General features: G+C 46.0%; 1 protein-coding gene and 1 pseudogene across 3 annotated transcripts in view; both read left to right on the forward strand.

Annotated features, from left to right (window-relative positions):
- The window catches only part of LOC115170641 (BEN domain-containing protein 4-like), a 91,724-nt pseudogene extending 83,914 nt beyond the window's left edge, over window positions 1-7,810 (forward strand).
- Window positions 7,811-9,614: 1,804 nt separating this feature from the next.
- The window catches only part of LOC115170719 (rab11 family-interacting protein 5), a 47,306-nt gene continuing 41,326 nt past the window's right edge, over window positions 9,615-15,594 (forward strand). For 2 of the 3 annotated variants that reach the window (XM_029726952.1, XM_029726955.1), the window contains exon 1: window positions 9,615-10,365. In XM_029726952.1, coding sequence (XP_029582812.1) covers window positions 9,986-10,365 — 380 coding nt within the window. In that variant the 5' untranslated portion in view covers window positions 9,615-9,985. The remainder of the gene's footprint in view (window positions 10,366-15,594) is intronic. The other variant, XM_029726954.1, reaches the window with a different exon arrangement.

The raw sequence follows: 15,594 nt of genomic DNA on the forward strand, positions 1-15,594 counted from the left end.
TGCCCGGTGCATTTGCAGTGGTCGGCTGAGGCGGACAGGGCTTTTGGCCACCTAAGGGCTCTGTTTACCTCGGCTCCCGTGCTGGCGCATCCGGATCCCTCTTTGGCGTTCACGGTGGAGGTGGACGCGTCCGAGGCTGGGATAGGAGCCGTGCTCTCTCAGCGCTCGGGTATGCCACCGAAGCACTGCCCCTATGCCTTCTTCTTGAAGAAGCTCAGCCCGGCGGAGTGAAACTATGATGTGGGGGACCGGGAGCTGTTGGCTGTGGTCAAGGTGTTGAAGGCGTGGTGACATTGGCTTGAGGGGGCTCAACAACCATTTCTCATCTGGACTGACCACTGCAACCTGGAGTACATCCGGGCAGTGAGGAGACTGAATCCTCGTCAGGCAATGTGGGCCATGTTTTTACCCGTTTTGTTTTCACCCTTTCTTTCAGACCAGGTTCCCAGAATGTTAAGGCAGATGCACTGTCCCGGCTGTATGACACAGGAGCGGCCCATGGATCCTACCCCCATATTCCCGGCCTCCTGCCTGGTAGCGCCGGAGCTGGACGCGGACATTGAGCGGGCCTTACGTGCAGAGACCGCTCCCCTCCAGTGTCCCGCTGGGCGTCTGTACGTTCAGTCTGCTGTCTGTGACCGGTTGATCTATTGGGCCCACACGTCACCCTCATCTGGTCAACCAGGTATCGGTCAGACGGTCGGTGCGCTGTCTGAGTGGGAAGTACTGGTGGCCCACCTTGGCAAAGGACGTGAGGGTTTATGTTTCCTCCTGCTCGGTGTGCACCCAGTGTAAGGCACCTAGGCACCTGCCTAGAGGTAAGCTATACCCCTTACCTGTTCCACAACGGCCTTGGTCACATCTGTCGGTCGACTTCCTCACCGATCTTCCTCCCTCACAGGGTAACACCACGATCCAGGTTGTTGTGGACCATTTTTCCAAGTCCTGCCGTCTCCTCCCTCTGCTCGGTCTCCCTACGGCCCTACAGACTGAGGAGGCCTTGTTTACACACGTCTTCCGGCACTACGGGGTGCCTGAGGATATAGTGTCTGATCGGGGTCCCCAGTTCACTTCGAGGGTCTGGAGGGCATTCATGGAACGTCTGGGGGTCTCGATCAGCCTTACCTCAGGTTTTCACCCCGAGAGTAATGGGCAGGTGGAGAGAGTGAACCAGGATGTGGGTAGGTTTCTGCGGTCAGGACCGGCCGAGGGAGTGGGGGGCGTTCGTGCCAAGGGCCGAGATGGCTCAGAACTCCCTCCGCCACTCCTCCACTAACCTCTCGCCCTTCCAGTGCGTACTGGGGGACCAGCCGGTTCTGGCGCCTTGGCATCAGAGTCAGACAGAGGCTCCTGCGGTGGACGAATGGTTCAGGCGGGCGGAGGAGACCTGGGACGCCGCCCATGTTCACCTCCAGCGGGCCGTTCTGTGCCAGAAGGCCAGCGCAGACGTCACTGCAGTGAGGCCCCGGTGTTTGCACTGGGGGACCGGGTCTGGCTCTCGACCTGAAACCTGCCCTTCCGCCTGCCCTGCTGGAAGCTGGGTCCGCGGTTTGTGGGGCCATTTAAAGTCCTGAGGAGACTGAACGAGGTTAGTTACCGGTTACAGCTTCCCCCCGATTACCGTATTAACCCCTCGTTCCATGTGTCTCTCCTCAGGCCGGTGGTGGCTGGCCCGCTCCAGGAGTCTGAGGTGCGGGAGGTTCCTCCGCCCCCTTTGGACATCGAGGGGGCCCCGGCATACTCCATTCGCTCCATTCTGGATTTGAGGCGTCGGGCGAGGGGCCTTCAGTACCTCGTGGACTGGGAGGGGTACGGTCCGGAGGAGAGATGCTGGGTCCCGGTGGAGGACGTTTTGGACCCTTCTATGCTGCGGAAGTTCCACCGTCTTCGTCCGGATCGCCCTGCACCTCGCCATCCGGGTCGTCCCCGTGGCCGGTGTTGGCGCGCTGCTGGAGCCGCGCGTCAAGGGGGGTACTGTCATGACTTCCGCCGAAGTCGGTCCTTCTCCTTGTTCGGGTGGCGTTCGCCGGTCGACGTCTTCGGTCTTTTAGCCATTGCCGCTCCACCTTTCATTTTCCATTTGTTTTGTCTTGTTTTCTCTTTTTTCCCGCACACCTGGATCACATTCCCTCATCAGACTAAATGTATATTACCCTCCGTTTCCCCCGTGTCTGTGTGTGGAATTGTTCTTTGTGTAGGGTGTTATGCTACAGACTGGCTTGCTCAAGGTTGATTTCAAACCTAGGTTTGTTTGTTTTGTTTAATCCGGTTCATGTTACCGTGGTTGTGCTTTGTGCTGCCTCGCCTGTGCCTTTGGGCCAGTGTGTATATTAAAGTTCTCCAGTTATCACCCATCTCTGCTCTCCTGCGCCTGACTTCCCGGCAACCAGTCACTCACCCCGTTACACCATCCAATCTACCTCATCCCCATACTGTATTTATTTATTTATCTTGCTCCTTTGCACCCCAGTATCTCAACTTGCACATTCATCCTCTGCACATCCTACCATTCCAGTGTTTAATTGCTATATTGTAATTACTTTGCCACCATGGCCTATTTATTGCCTTACCTCTCTTATCCTACCTCATTTGCACATGCTGTATATAGATTTTCCATACAATTATTGATTGCATGTTTGTTTATTCCATATGTAACTCTGTGTTGTTGTATGTGTCAAACTGCTTTGCTTCATCTTGGCCAGTATCGCAGTTGCAAATGAAAACTTGTTCTCAACCAGCCTACCTGGTTAAATGAAGGTGAAATAAAATAAAAATCCTCACTGAGCTAAAGGGTAGAGCTGCCGCTTTCAAGGAGCGGGACTCTAACCCGGAAGCTTTTAAGAAATCACGCTATGCTCTCAGACGAACAATCAAGCAGGCAAAGCGCTAATACAGGACTAAGATTGAATCGTACTATACTGACTCCGACACTCGTTGGATGTGGCAGGGCTTGCATACTATTACAGACTACAAAAGGGAAGCACAGCCACGAGCTGCCCAGTGACACAAGCCTAACAGACGAGCTAAATTACTTCTATGTTTGCTTTGAGGCAAGTAACATTGAAACATGCATGAGAGCATCAGCTGTTCCGGATGACTGTGTGATCGTGCTCTCCGTAGCTCATGTGAGTAAAACCTTTAAACAGGTCAACATTCACAAGGCTGCAGGGCCAGACGGATTCCCAGGACGTGTACTCCGAGCATGCGCTGACCAACTAGCAAGTGTCTTCACTGACATTTTCAACCTGTTCCTGACTGAGTCTGTAATACCAACATGTTGCAAGCAGACCACCATAGTCCCTGTGCCCAAGAACACTAAGGTAACTTGCCTAATGACTACCGACTCGTAGCACTCACGTCTGTAGCCATGAGGTGCTTTGAAAGGCTGGTCATGGCTCACATCAACACCATTATCCCAGAAACCCTAGACCCAGTCTAATTTGCATACCGCCTCAACAGATCCACAGATGATGCCATCTCTATTGAACTTCACACTGCCCTTTCACACCTGGACAAAAGGAACACCTATGTGAGAATGCTATTCATTGACTACAGCTCAGCGTTCAACACCATAGTACCCTCAAAGCTCATCACTAAGCTAAAGACCCTGGGACTAAACACCTACCTCTATAACTGGATCCTGGACTTCCTGACGGGCCGCCCCCAGGTGGTAAGGGTAGGTAACAACACATCCGCCACGCTGATCCTCAACACAGAGGCCCCTCAGGGGTGCATGCTCAGTCCCCTCCTGTACTCCCTGTTCGCTCATGACTCCAACACTATCATTAAGTTTGTCGATGACACAACAGTGGTAGGCCTGATCACCGACAGGGAGGAGGTGAGGGCACTCAGAGTGTGGTGTCAGGAAAACAACCTCTCACTCAATGTCAACAAAACAAATGAGATGATCGTGGACTTCAGGAAACTGCAGAGGGAGCACCCTCCTATCCACATCGAAGGGACAGCAGTGGAGAAGGTAGAAAGTTGTACGTTCCTCTGCGTACACATCACAGACAAACTGAAATGGTCCACCTACACAGACAGTGTGGTGAAGAAGGCACAACAGCGCCTCTTCAACCTCAGGAGGCTGAAGAAATTTGGCTTGTCCCCAAAAACCCTGACAAACTTTTACAGATGCACAATTGAGAGCATCCGGTCTGGCTGTATCACAGCCTGGTACGGCAACTGCACCGCCCTCAACCGCAAGGCTCTCCAGAGGGTGGTGCGGTCTGCACAATGCATCACCGGGGGAAAACTACCTGCCCTCCACGACACCTACAGCACCCAATGTCACAGAAAGGCCAAAAAGATCATCAAGGACAACAACCACCCGAGCCACTGCCTGTTCACATCGCCACCATCCAGAAGGGAGGTCAGTACAGGTGCATCAAAGCTGGGACCGAGAGACTGAAAAACAGCTTCTAGCTCAAGGCCATCAAACTGCTAAACAGCAATCACTAACTCAGATAGGCTGCTGCTTACATTGAGACTCAATCACTGGCCACTTTAAAAAATGGATCACTAGTCACTTTAATAAACAATGCCACTTTAAAAAATGCAGCTTTAATAATGTTTACATATCTTACATTACTCATATCATATGTATATGCTGTATTTTATACCATCTATTGCACCATGCCTATGCCGCTTGGCCATCGCTCATCCATATATTTATATGTACATATTCTCATTCACCCCTTTGGATATGTGTGTTAGGTAGTTGTTGGGGAATTGTTAGATTACTTGTTAGATATTACTGCGCTGTCGGAACTAGAAGCACAAGCATTTAGCTACACTCGCATTAACATCTGCTAACCATATGTATGTGACCAATAAAATTTGATTTGATTTTGACAACGATGAGATCTGGCCGCGTGGTGCCAGGACAACAACCTCTCCCGCAACGTGATCAAGACAAAGATGTAGATGACTACAGGAAAAGGAGGACCGAGCATGCCCACATTCTCATCGACGGGGCTGTAGTGGAGCAGGTTGAGAGTTTCAAGTTCCTTGGTGTCCACATCACCAACAAACTAACATGGTCCAAGCACACCAAGACTGTCATGAAGAGGGCACAACGAAACCTATTCCCCCTCAGGAGACTGAAAAGATTTGGCATGGGTCCTCAGATCCTCAAAAGATTCTACAGCTGCACCATCATGACTGGTTGCATCACTGCTTGGTATGTCAACTGCTCGGCCTCCGACCGCAAGGCGCAACAAAGGGTAGTGCGTACGGCCCAGTACATCACTGAGGCCTAGCTTCCTACCATCTAGGACCTCTATACCAGGCGGTGTCAGAGGAAGGCCCTAAAAATGATCAAAGACTCCAGCCACCCTAGTCATAAACTGTTCTCTCTGCTACCGCACGGCAAGCGGTACCAGAGCGCCAAGTCTAGGTCCAAGAGGCTTCTAAACCGCTTCTACCCCCAAGCCATAAGACTCCTGAACATCTAATCAAATGGCTACCCAGACTATTTGCATTGCCCCCCCCCCCCATCTTTTACGCTGCTGCTACTCTGTTTATCTATGCATAGTCACTTTAATAACTACCTACATGTACATATTACCTCAATTACCTCGACTAACCGGTACCCCCACACATTGACTCTGTACTAGTACCTCCTGCATACAGCCTCGCTATTGTTATTTTACTGCTGCTCTTTAATTATTTGTTACTTTTTTTTCTTATTTCTTTTAGGTATTTTCTTAAAACTGCATTGTTTGTTGGTTAGGGGCTTGTAAGTAAGTATTTCACTGTAAGATCTACACCTGTTGTATTTGGCGCATGTGATAAATAAACTCCGCCATCTCAAGAACTACAGTACCTCCTCATGTATACTCCAAATGCTATTATGCTTGGGCTGTACTTTGTTAGATTAATATCTCACATTAAAATGCGCTCTTTCATAATTTCATTCTGTCTTTCATATCATACATAGTCCACCAAATCAGATGATTTAATCAGACCTAAATACAGTATATATCACATTGCACATGGTCTCCACCTACATACTGCTGTATAGGAGTTTGACTGACAGGGGGATGAAGGAGGGCTTATATCTGTTCAGCTTACACTGAGGAACCCTGTTGCGTCTGCCTGAGGGGAGAAGCTGAAACTCTGGGTGGAGTACATGGGAGGGGAAATTATATTCTTGTAGTGTTTCATGATTGTTCAAAGACAGACGACAGTGACGGGTGCTACCTCACTTCCATCATCTATATGGCTGTCTGGACCAGGCGATTGATTTGTGATTTTAAGGTAACTGACAAGTTGCCAAACCAAGCTGAAATGCCATAGAATGCTCTTTATAACAGCCTGGTAGAATAGGAGCATGACCTTCTGTTTGACTCCACAAATCTGGAACCTACACAGGAAATAAAGGCGTTGTTGGATCCTAGCATTTGTAAGTGTGGACATGAGTAATGTTCACATTATAGACCACCACATGTGAGTGGTCACCAACAGATTTGGGATGAAAAACCATTGGACTAAGCATTTAATTAGCTTTTATAAACATCCTTAGAATGCGCTGGCTAGAGAATGTGTTAGGCTCTGAGGTTTGTATGTCCATGCAGAAGACACAAATGATTTAATTCAATATAGTACATTCTGATTAATAGCCTATGTATGGCTGTTTTCCCTTTAACTGTCTACATAAAACATGTATGTTATTGTGAGTCACTCACTGAAAATGCACTATGTTGTTACCTGATGGAAAAGACTGCTCCGTGACTTTTGTGGCCCATCCACTGGGGAAGGCTTGTGTTCAGTAGTAAGCAAGGCTGCATTCAACATGTTTTCATCCTGCATTGATCATTGTCAACTGCAACACTTTTCCATTCATCAGAAGAGTTACATAATTGTGTGTCTCTTTCTGCAGGGTTAATGTGCTGGCCCCTCACTTCTCCTCCTGCACGCACTCAGACAGGGTGTGGCAGAGGGTGTGCTAGAAGCTGCTGGAGAATGTCCCGGAGTTCTGGCTGGAGAGTGCTCACTGGGCCGGTGAAGGCTGTCAACAGGTAAGGGAAGGGGAGATAGCTTGAGGTTATAAAAAGGTGTCAAACTGTCTGCGTCTTTGTCCCATCTCTTTCTCTCATAATGTAAGTGTTATTTTTCCTCTAGGTCTGACAGAGATCCAGGATCATGGGGAACCTGGTGTTGAAGAACAAAAAGACCCGGTTTGTCGTCGCCCATAAACTGCTGCTGCTCCAATACAAGAATGAGGTGAGACTGTGAACTGATGTTGAACTGGGCAGTCAGTCATTCATTCTGTACTATGCGTCTATTCAATCTATCATTGTTGGAATTGAAAAAGCCTCTGTTACAGCTGAAGTGTTTAACTTCATTCCCAGACTGGTGTTTTGAGGATTCTTCTGGGGTACCTGGCTCAGGACAGGGAGAGACCACTACTTATACAGGTGAGTGTACAACAATATGTTTAGCGTTGTGATGATATATGTGTATTTATGACAATGTTGTTGATTGTGTGTGTGACTGTGTGTGTGTGTGTGTGTGTCCAGGTGCTGCGAGCGATGTACCATGCCTGGGCCAACCCCCTCTGGACTACTGAGTGATGCAGAGCTACAGGACCTACGCTCAGGAACATCCCCAACTGTAGAACCTTTTGAGGATCTGAGGACCCATGGCAAATATTTTCAGTCTCCTAGGCGGGAATAGGTTTTGTCATGCCCTCTTCACGACTGTCCTGGTGTGCTTGGACCATGTTAGTTTGTATTGTGTCACACGATCAGAGCTGTTCACACTATTTTCTGACCTGTCCACCTCCGGGTTGTATTCATTTGAGAAATGAAAAAAAAAAATCTTATGAAAACAACTGAGCGTTTTGTTGTGGGAATTGTCCATGTAGGCTACCTGGGGCGGCAGGTAGAGCGTTGGGCCAGTATCCGAAAGGTTTCTGGATCAAATCCCCGAGCTGACGAGGTAAAAATATGTTGTTCTGCCCCTGGACAAGGCAGATAACCCACTGTTCCCCGGTAGGCTGTCATTGTAAATAAGAATTTGTTCTTAACTGACTTGCCTAATTAAATAAAGGTTCAATAAAAAAAATGTAGTCCCATCTTGTTGAAGAATTCTGTAAATATTAAATATCAAAACCGAATGGAAACTCCTTTGTTAATACTGTATGTATTTGCAATAATTCACTTAATGTTGAGGCATGGCATAATAATGTATATTTTGTCACGCTGGATATTTAAAATATGAGGAGTTGATTTGAGTCATGCTTCAGTAGTGGAATAATGATAATAAGCACTTGAATTGTGTAAATAAATGCTGTGTAAATATTGGGGTAATGTATGATGGTTAAGTTTGGGTCAGTCTGAGTGGTCAGGTATTCTGCCACTGTGCACTCTCTATTTAGGGGCAAATAGCATTCTAGTTTGCTTAGTTTTTTTGTTCATTCTTTCCAATGTGTCAATGTGTCAAGTAATTATCTTTTTGTTTTCTCATGATTTGGTTAGGTCTAATTGTGTTGCTGTCCTGGGGCTCTGTGGGGTCTGTTTGTGTTCGTGAACAGAGCCCCAGGACCAGCTTGCTTAGTATAATTGTTCATAGACAAATATTTGATATTGTGTCTAACACATGGAGGGATTTGTGAATCTGGAAGTAGATTGGACATGGGGCATATTCGTCTTTTCAACAAAATTTGCTAGGTGGGCTTTAGCGTTTTCGCTGAATAGCAATTTTTCAACTACTTACTACTTTTTAGCTACTTAGCATGTTAGCTAACTAACTCCTAACATTAACCTTAATTCCTAACCCCTATCCAAGCTAATGTTAGTTAACTAGCTAACATTAACATTAGCCACTTAGCTAATGTTAGCCACAACAAATTGTAATTCAAAACATATCATAAGAAATTGCTGATGGACATCCACAAATTAATACTTACACGTCAAAGATACAGGTTTCCCTTATCCATCTGTGGCTACGTTTTCCCTACGCTATGTAGCAACAACAGATAACATTAGTTAGCTAAATAAGGTTAGCATGCTAGCTAGCTATACTGACAGCTGTTGTTATTTCTCCACTGTACATGGAAATCACCCACAATGTTCATATCCCCAATTCGTGAATATGTATTAGCAACCTGCATCATCCTTCAGAGGTGGAACCTAAAGGACAATGTATGCTATAGGCCAGGAGTTACGTCGAAATAGGGTGGCATTGCCCTCTGGTGGGGGCCTTTAAAATATAAACTCTAATCCTCAAGATATGTATGTACATGATTGCACGTGTCATCTTGATGCTGCAAAACAGTCAAAACCCAATTGTTAAGCACTTGTTTTCAGTTTATAACCGTTTCTGTATGGGACGTTATATCTAGCCTACATTGCGCAGTCGCCCAGAGTAGCTTTCCCGCTAGACTAGGACAACATGATTGGGTGGGATCTTTTTTATCCAACTTTTGCGATATCGACAATGAAAAACTCATATTGTAATTGCATGGATGATTGTAAAATGGTAGTCTCACAGTCACAATAATGCCACAATAATGATTTTGATAGTTCTAGTTTAGCTATCTCATCCACCATGTAGGTAGGGAGGGGCGTGTTTCTCTTTCGGTATTCGTACTGCATGCGGGGCTCTTGTTAGGGAGGGCGGGCCGCAGGAGCACAATGACTTTTCATATAGTAAACTAGTAATGCGATGAGGACTGACCAAAGCAGAATAATGACATGCGAGTGCATCAAGCGCGGCATATCCAGCATTTCCACAAACTGACGTCGGCGACCTGCACTTTGGAGAAATTCTGCAGAGGTCCTGCGTCTGTTTGAGCAATCAAACATAGTAGCCCAAGTAACGGGGGATCCAGCCGCAAGGGCGAGGCGAAGACATTGGATAGCATCGTCATCAGATGCGCTAACCGGTGGGTCAGGTTCCAAAAAAGCAGTGGCAAAGGATGTCTATTTAGGGCTTTTTACGCAATCACGCTTCCCCACACCAGGCAACGGAATTTAAAATGATGTCACTTATAGAGTTGAACGATGACCAGAGATGGGTGCCTACACATGTGAATGTAACTGTCCTTCGTGCAAGGGGTTTGCGGACGAAGGGCAAGCACGGGAGCCGTTATGTTTACACCATCATTCAGGTTGGGAAGGAGAAATACACCACCGGTTTGGTCGAAAAGGCGACTGTGCCAGAGTGGAATGAGGAATGTTGTTTCGAACTTCTCCCCGGAATACTGGAGGCTGGGGGTCGCAGTGCATTTCCCACAGGGAGCGGCGACTTGGTCCTCACCGTCATGCACCGGGTGCTTATCGGACTTGACGTGTTTCTTGGTCAAGCAATCGTCCCTCTGGATAAAATATTTCAAGATGGAATGTGTCCTAGAGATGAGTAGGTTCTTTTCACTTACTCATTTAATATGCTAGTGATGAGGAACGTATTTCCACTGATTAGGCTACATGCAGGCCTAGGCTAAATGATCATATCCCACAAATTATAGCCTTTTATTGCCATTAATTTGACGTGATTGACAGTAGCATTTGTAGGCCAAACTATGGTATGTTGGTAGGGTGGGGAATCCACACAAGTATGAGAAGAACTGGGCGTTTATTTACGGCGAAGATCAGTGGGCCGGGCCACCCCTGGATTACTGGTGCATAGTTGAACTACACTGAACAAAAATATAAATTCTACATGTAAAGTGTTGGTTCCATCTTTCATAAAACATATTTCATTCAAATAATTTTGTGCACAAATTTGTTTGCATTTCTCATTTGCCAAGATAATGCATCCACCTGACAGGTGTGGCATATCAAGAAGCTGATTAAACAGCGTGATCATTACACAGGTGCACCTTGTGCTGGGGACAATAAAAGGCTGCTTTAAAATGTGCCGTTTTGTCACACAACACAATGACACAGCTGTGTCAAGTTTTGAGGGAGCATGCAATTGGCATGCTGACTGCAGGAATGTCCACCAGAGCTGTTGCCAGATAGAGAAATGAACATTCAATTACCATAAGCAGTTTCCAACATCGTTCTAGAGAATTTGACAGTACATCCAACCGGCCTTACAACTGGGGGGATTTCTGTCTGTTATGAAGCCCTTTTGTGGGGGAAAAGGTATTCTGATTGGCTGGGCCTGGCTCCCCAGTGGGTGGACCTGGCTGCGAAGTGGGTGGGCCTATGCCCTACAAGGCCCACCCATGGCTGCACCACTGCCCAGTCATGTGAAATCCAAAGATTAGGGCCTAATGAATTTATTTCAATTGACTGATTTCCTTATATGAAGTGTAACTCAGTAAAATCTTTGAAATTGTTGCATGTTGTGTTTATATTTTTGTTCAGTATATTTTCAACATCTCAGAAGTTCTTTTTTTATTTATTATTATTTACCTATTTAATCAGGGAGTCACCATTGAGGTAATTTTCTCTTTTACAAGGGAGCCCTGCATATACAATTTCATAAAATCCAATATACCATATGAAAAACAATATAAAACAAATCAAATACAGCACAACACATATTGCACAGACAAACATAAATATACACAATATACACAAAACCCCTTACAATCAGAAAGAGTGGTTACATAATAATCATATTTAGCCTTTTTGATCAGTCTTACACATTGATTCCTCAGTTGGCTAAAATATTGACAATTCAGGCCTAAGCCTGTGTTACTGGTGACCTTGTATAATTCAGGAAGGAACCAGACATTCGTTCTACCTTTAACTTTCAGAGTTTTGAAGGGGACATCACTATCTACAATAGTATTGAAGACACTAAAATAAAGATGAAAAAAAGCTTGTTCACAATTTTTTTTAAGTTCCTCTTAGTGATGACACGAGGCATAGATTTATGCATTTTCACATCTCTGACACAGACAACTGGGCAATGGTCGCTAAAATCCAGGGGAAAAACCCCACTAGAAACATACATTACATGACCTAAAGTATGTGGACACCTGCTCATCAAAAATCTCATTCCCAAATCATGGAGTTGGTCGCCACTTTACCTCTACAACAGCCTCCACTCTTCTGGGAAGGCTTTCCACAAGCTGTTTGAACAATCCTGCTGGACTTGCATCCATTCAGCCACAAGAGCATTAGTGAGGTCGGGCACTGATGTTGGGTGATTAGGCCTGGCTCGCAGTCCGCATTCCAATTCAAAGTGTTCAATGGGGTTGAGGGCAGGTCAGTGCAGACCAGTCACATCAAATCAAATGTATTTATAAAGCCCTTCTTACGTCAGCTGATATCTCAAAGTGCTGTACAGAAACCCAGCCTAGAAGAAACCTAGAGAGTAACCAGGCTATGAGGGGTGGCCAGTCCTCTTCTTGCTGTACCGGGTGGAGATTATAACAGAACATGGCAAAGATGTTCAAATGTTCATAGGTGACCAGCAGGGTCAAATAATAATAATAATAGACTTGATCTACTCGCTGTTGGGACATCGGTCCGAGGAGGTGAGTACAGTTGGTTGTGTACCTCAGTGAGAGATTTGGGTAGGGTAGTGACACTTACTACCCGGAGCTATAGCCTTTTTCCCCTTTTAGGCTTAGCGACGTGTTTCATTTTGGAATACGTTGGGCATGGTTATTTTTGTGTGTTGTCTGTGGATTGAGCAGTTGTCTCAGGGGCACATCTGTGGCTTGGGGGAATCTGCTAGTGTGCTGGGTGGTTTATTTCCTTGCCAGCGGGCTACAGTGCATAATTACCCACCCGATATCTGCACGAAGACTAGGGTTGAGTTACTGTAGGTTTTGGGGAAGCTCCATATAAATCTCATCTCTCTTCTGTGGTGCTCAGTGTGATTGTCATGTTTCTTGTGGTCTGGTGTGTTTAGCAGAGGGGAAGAGCAGGATAATTTTCTTTGTATTTACTTTTGACTATGGCGTCTTTCCATCAGAGGAACTGTTAGAATTATGTACTAAAGAACAGCTGTTGTAGATTGCTGAACACTACAAGGTTTAAATTAGTGATAAACGTCTAAAGAATTAAATTAGGTTCATATTGAAGGCCAATCTGATGGAGAGTGGTATTCTTGAAGTTACCACTGGGGCAGCCTCTGCTGAGGACTCGCCGTCTCCCCGTAACGTTACAATGGTCGCTCCATCTGTTAGTCCTAATAGTCTTCTTTTTGAACAGCAGAAAGATCTGCTTCTGTTACAGCTAGGGCATGACCGTGTAAAGTATGAAAAGGAATTGGAATTTAAACAGGATTTGGAGCGTGCTAAAATCAAGCTGGTTAGGGAAGGAAAGCTCTCAGGGGAGAGTTTACTCTGGGAAGGTGACCCAGATTTACCTAGGGGTCGTTCCTCTTTTGGTCGTGCCCTGGACACATTTGATATTGTTGGGAACTTACGGTTGTTGCCTAAATTTAATGAGCAGGACCCTGAGACATTCTTTTCGTTGTATGAGCGTGTTGCCGGCGCTAGGAGTTGGCCTGATTCTGACCACACTTTAATGTTGCAGTGTGTGTTGACTGGTAAAGCGCAGGAAGCATATTCAGCTCTTAGTGTAGGTTAAAATGGCTGTGTTACAGATTTACGAATTGGTCCCTGAGGCTTACCGCCAATGATTTAGAACTTTAAAAAGGGATAATAAACAGACTCATGTTGAGTTTGCGCGAGAGTTATCTTCACAGTTTAATCGCTGGTGTTCCGCCTCTGCAGTTATAACTTTCCAAGGGCTGTAATCTGATTTATGCCTGAGCAATTTAAGGACACAATCCCTGATCATATAGCCATGTACATTAACGAACGAAAAGTAAAAAGACTGTCGCTGAAGCTGCGGTTTTTTGGCGGACGAGTATGTTTTGACTCACAAAAGTATCTTTGTAGAGCCCCGCATTCGGAGTGAGTGGGGGCGTTTGGAGAGATTTGGGCCTCGCTCACCGAAATACTTTGGTTCACGGGCAAAGTTTGATTTAACTAGGGTTGAGCCTGACAACCGTGGTAAAGTTGATTTTGAGTGTCACTACTGTCAAGGTTCGGGTCATTGGAAAAACAAATGTCTGGTTCTCAGGGCTAGGGGTAAATTCAGTGCTTACATCAAATCTAAGCCTACAGCGTTAGCTGCGCCTGTTCCACATCAGTTCACTCCTGACACATTGTCTCATGCCCAGGGGCATGTGAAAGTCCATATTGACCCAGACTATTTACCTTTCATTACGGAGGGTTTTGTGTCTGTTAGGAAGTAAGGACCTAGTGCCAGTGAAGATCCTGAGAGACACAGGTGCCTCTGAATCGTTTGTGTTGGAGTCTGTGTTACCCTTCTCTAATGAGACTGATTCGGGGAATAGTGTTCTAATTAGGGAAATAGGTTTGAACACTCTGTCAGTTCCATTGCATAAATTGATGTTGGATTGTGGACTGGTGAAGGGTGAGGTTGTTGTGGGGGTGCGTCCTTCGTTGCCTATTTGAGGGTATCGATGTTATCCTTGGGAATAACTTGGCTGGTGAGCGTGTATGGGCTGTTGTGTTTCCATTTCTAGTGGTTTCCGCGCTAAGCCGTCATTTGTAGGGATTCCTGATGAGAGTGCGCAGAGTTTCCCAGAGGTGTTCTCTGCGTGTGCGCATTCTTGTTAGCCGGCGCAGTGACCAGGTCGCCACGGCTCATAAGAACACATCACTGCGCCGGCTAACAAGAATGCCACAAAGAAATCTGTCACTACTTTCCCTGTTATCCTGTTAACTGCATCCCGCTCCGAACTAATCTAATCAATGTGGCTGACCCCACGTTAGAAGAGTTGCATGACCAAATTGTGCCTGTAGAACAGTTGGGAGATGTCGCCCATGGCTATTTTCTCCAAGAGGATGTCCTGATGAGAAAGTGGGTGTCTCATGGTAGTTGTTTTCTGGGGGAGGCAATTAGTCAGGTTGTACCAGTTAAGCTTCGTGAGTTGGTGTTGACAACTTCCCACAACAATGTTGCTGGACATATGGGTGTGAGGAAAACCTACAACCGCATATTAAGACATTTCTTTTGGCCTAGGTTAAAGAGGGATGTTTCTGAGTTCATCAACTTGTCACACCTGTCAATTAACTGGTAAACCTAATCAAGCTATTAAGCCGGTACCACTGTTTCCTATTCCTGTACTCAGCCAACCTTTTGAGTATCTGATTATTGACTGTGCCTCGTTCTAAAAAAGGTAGTAGTTACCTGTTCACTGATGTGTCAGACCACTAGGTTTCCTGCTGCCTATCCTCTCTGGTCTATCACGACTAAGTCTGTGCTAAAAGCTTTGACTCAGTTTATCTCACTGTTTGGAATCCCTAAGGTCATTCAGAGTGATCAAGGATGTAATTTCACCTCTAATCTGTTTGGTCAGGTTCTCCAACAGCTCCATATTAAACACAATTTGTCTAGCGCCTATCATGTGCAAAGTCAAGGACTGCTGGAACGTTTCCATCAAACACTTAAGTCTTTGTTGATAGCTTATTGGACTGAGATGGATAAGGATTGGGAGGAGGGATTGCCTTGGTTACTGTTAGCTGCTAGGAGGGTTTCACAGGAGAGCACGGGTTTCAGTCCAAATGACCTTGTGTTTGGACATAGAATTCCACACACCCTATCTGTTCTCCAGGATGACTGGTAGTCTCCCGAGCCCCCTCAG

The sequence above is a fragment of the Salmo trutta genome, chromosome 32 (assembly GCF_901001165.1).
Source record: "Salmo trutta chromosome 32, fSalTru1.1, whole genome shotgun sequence".
NCBI classification, from domain to species: Eukaryota; Metazoa; Chordata; class Actinopteri; order Salmoniformes; family Salmonidae; genus Salmo; species Salmo trutta.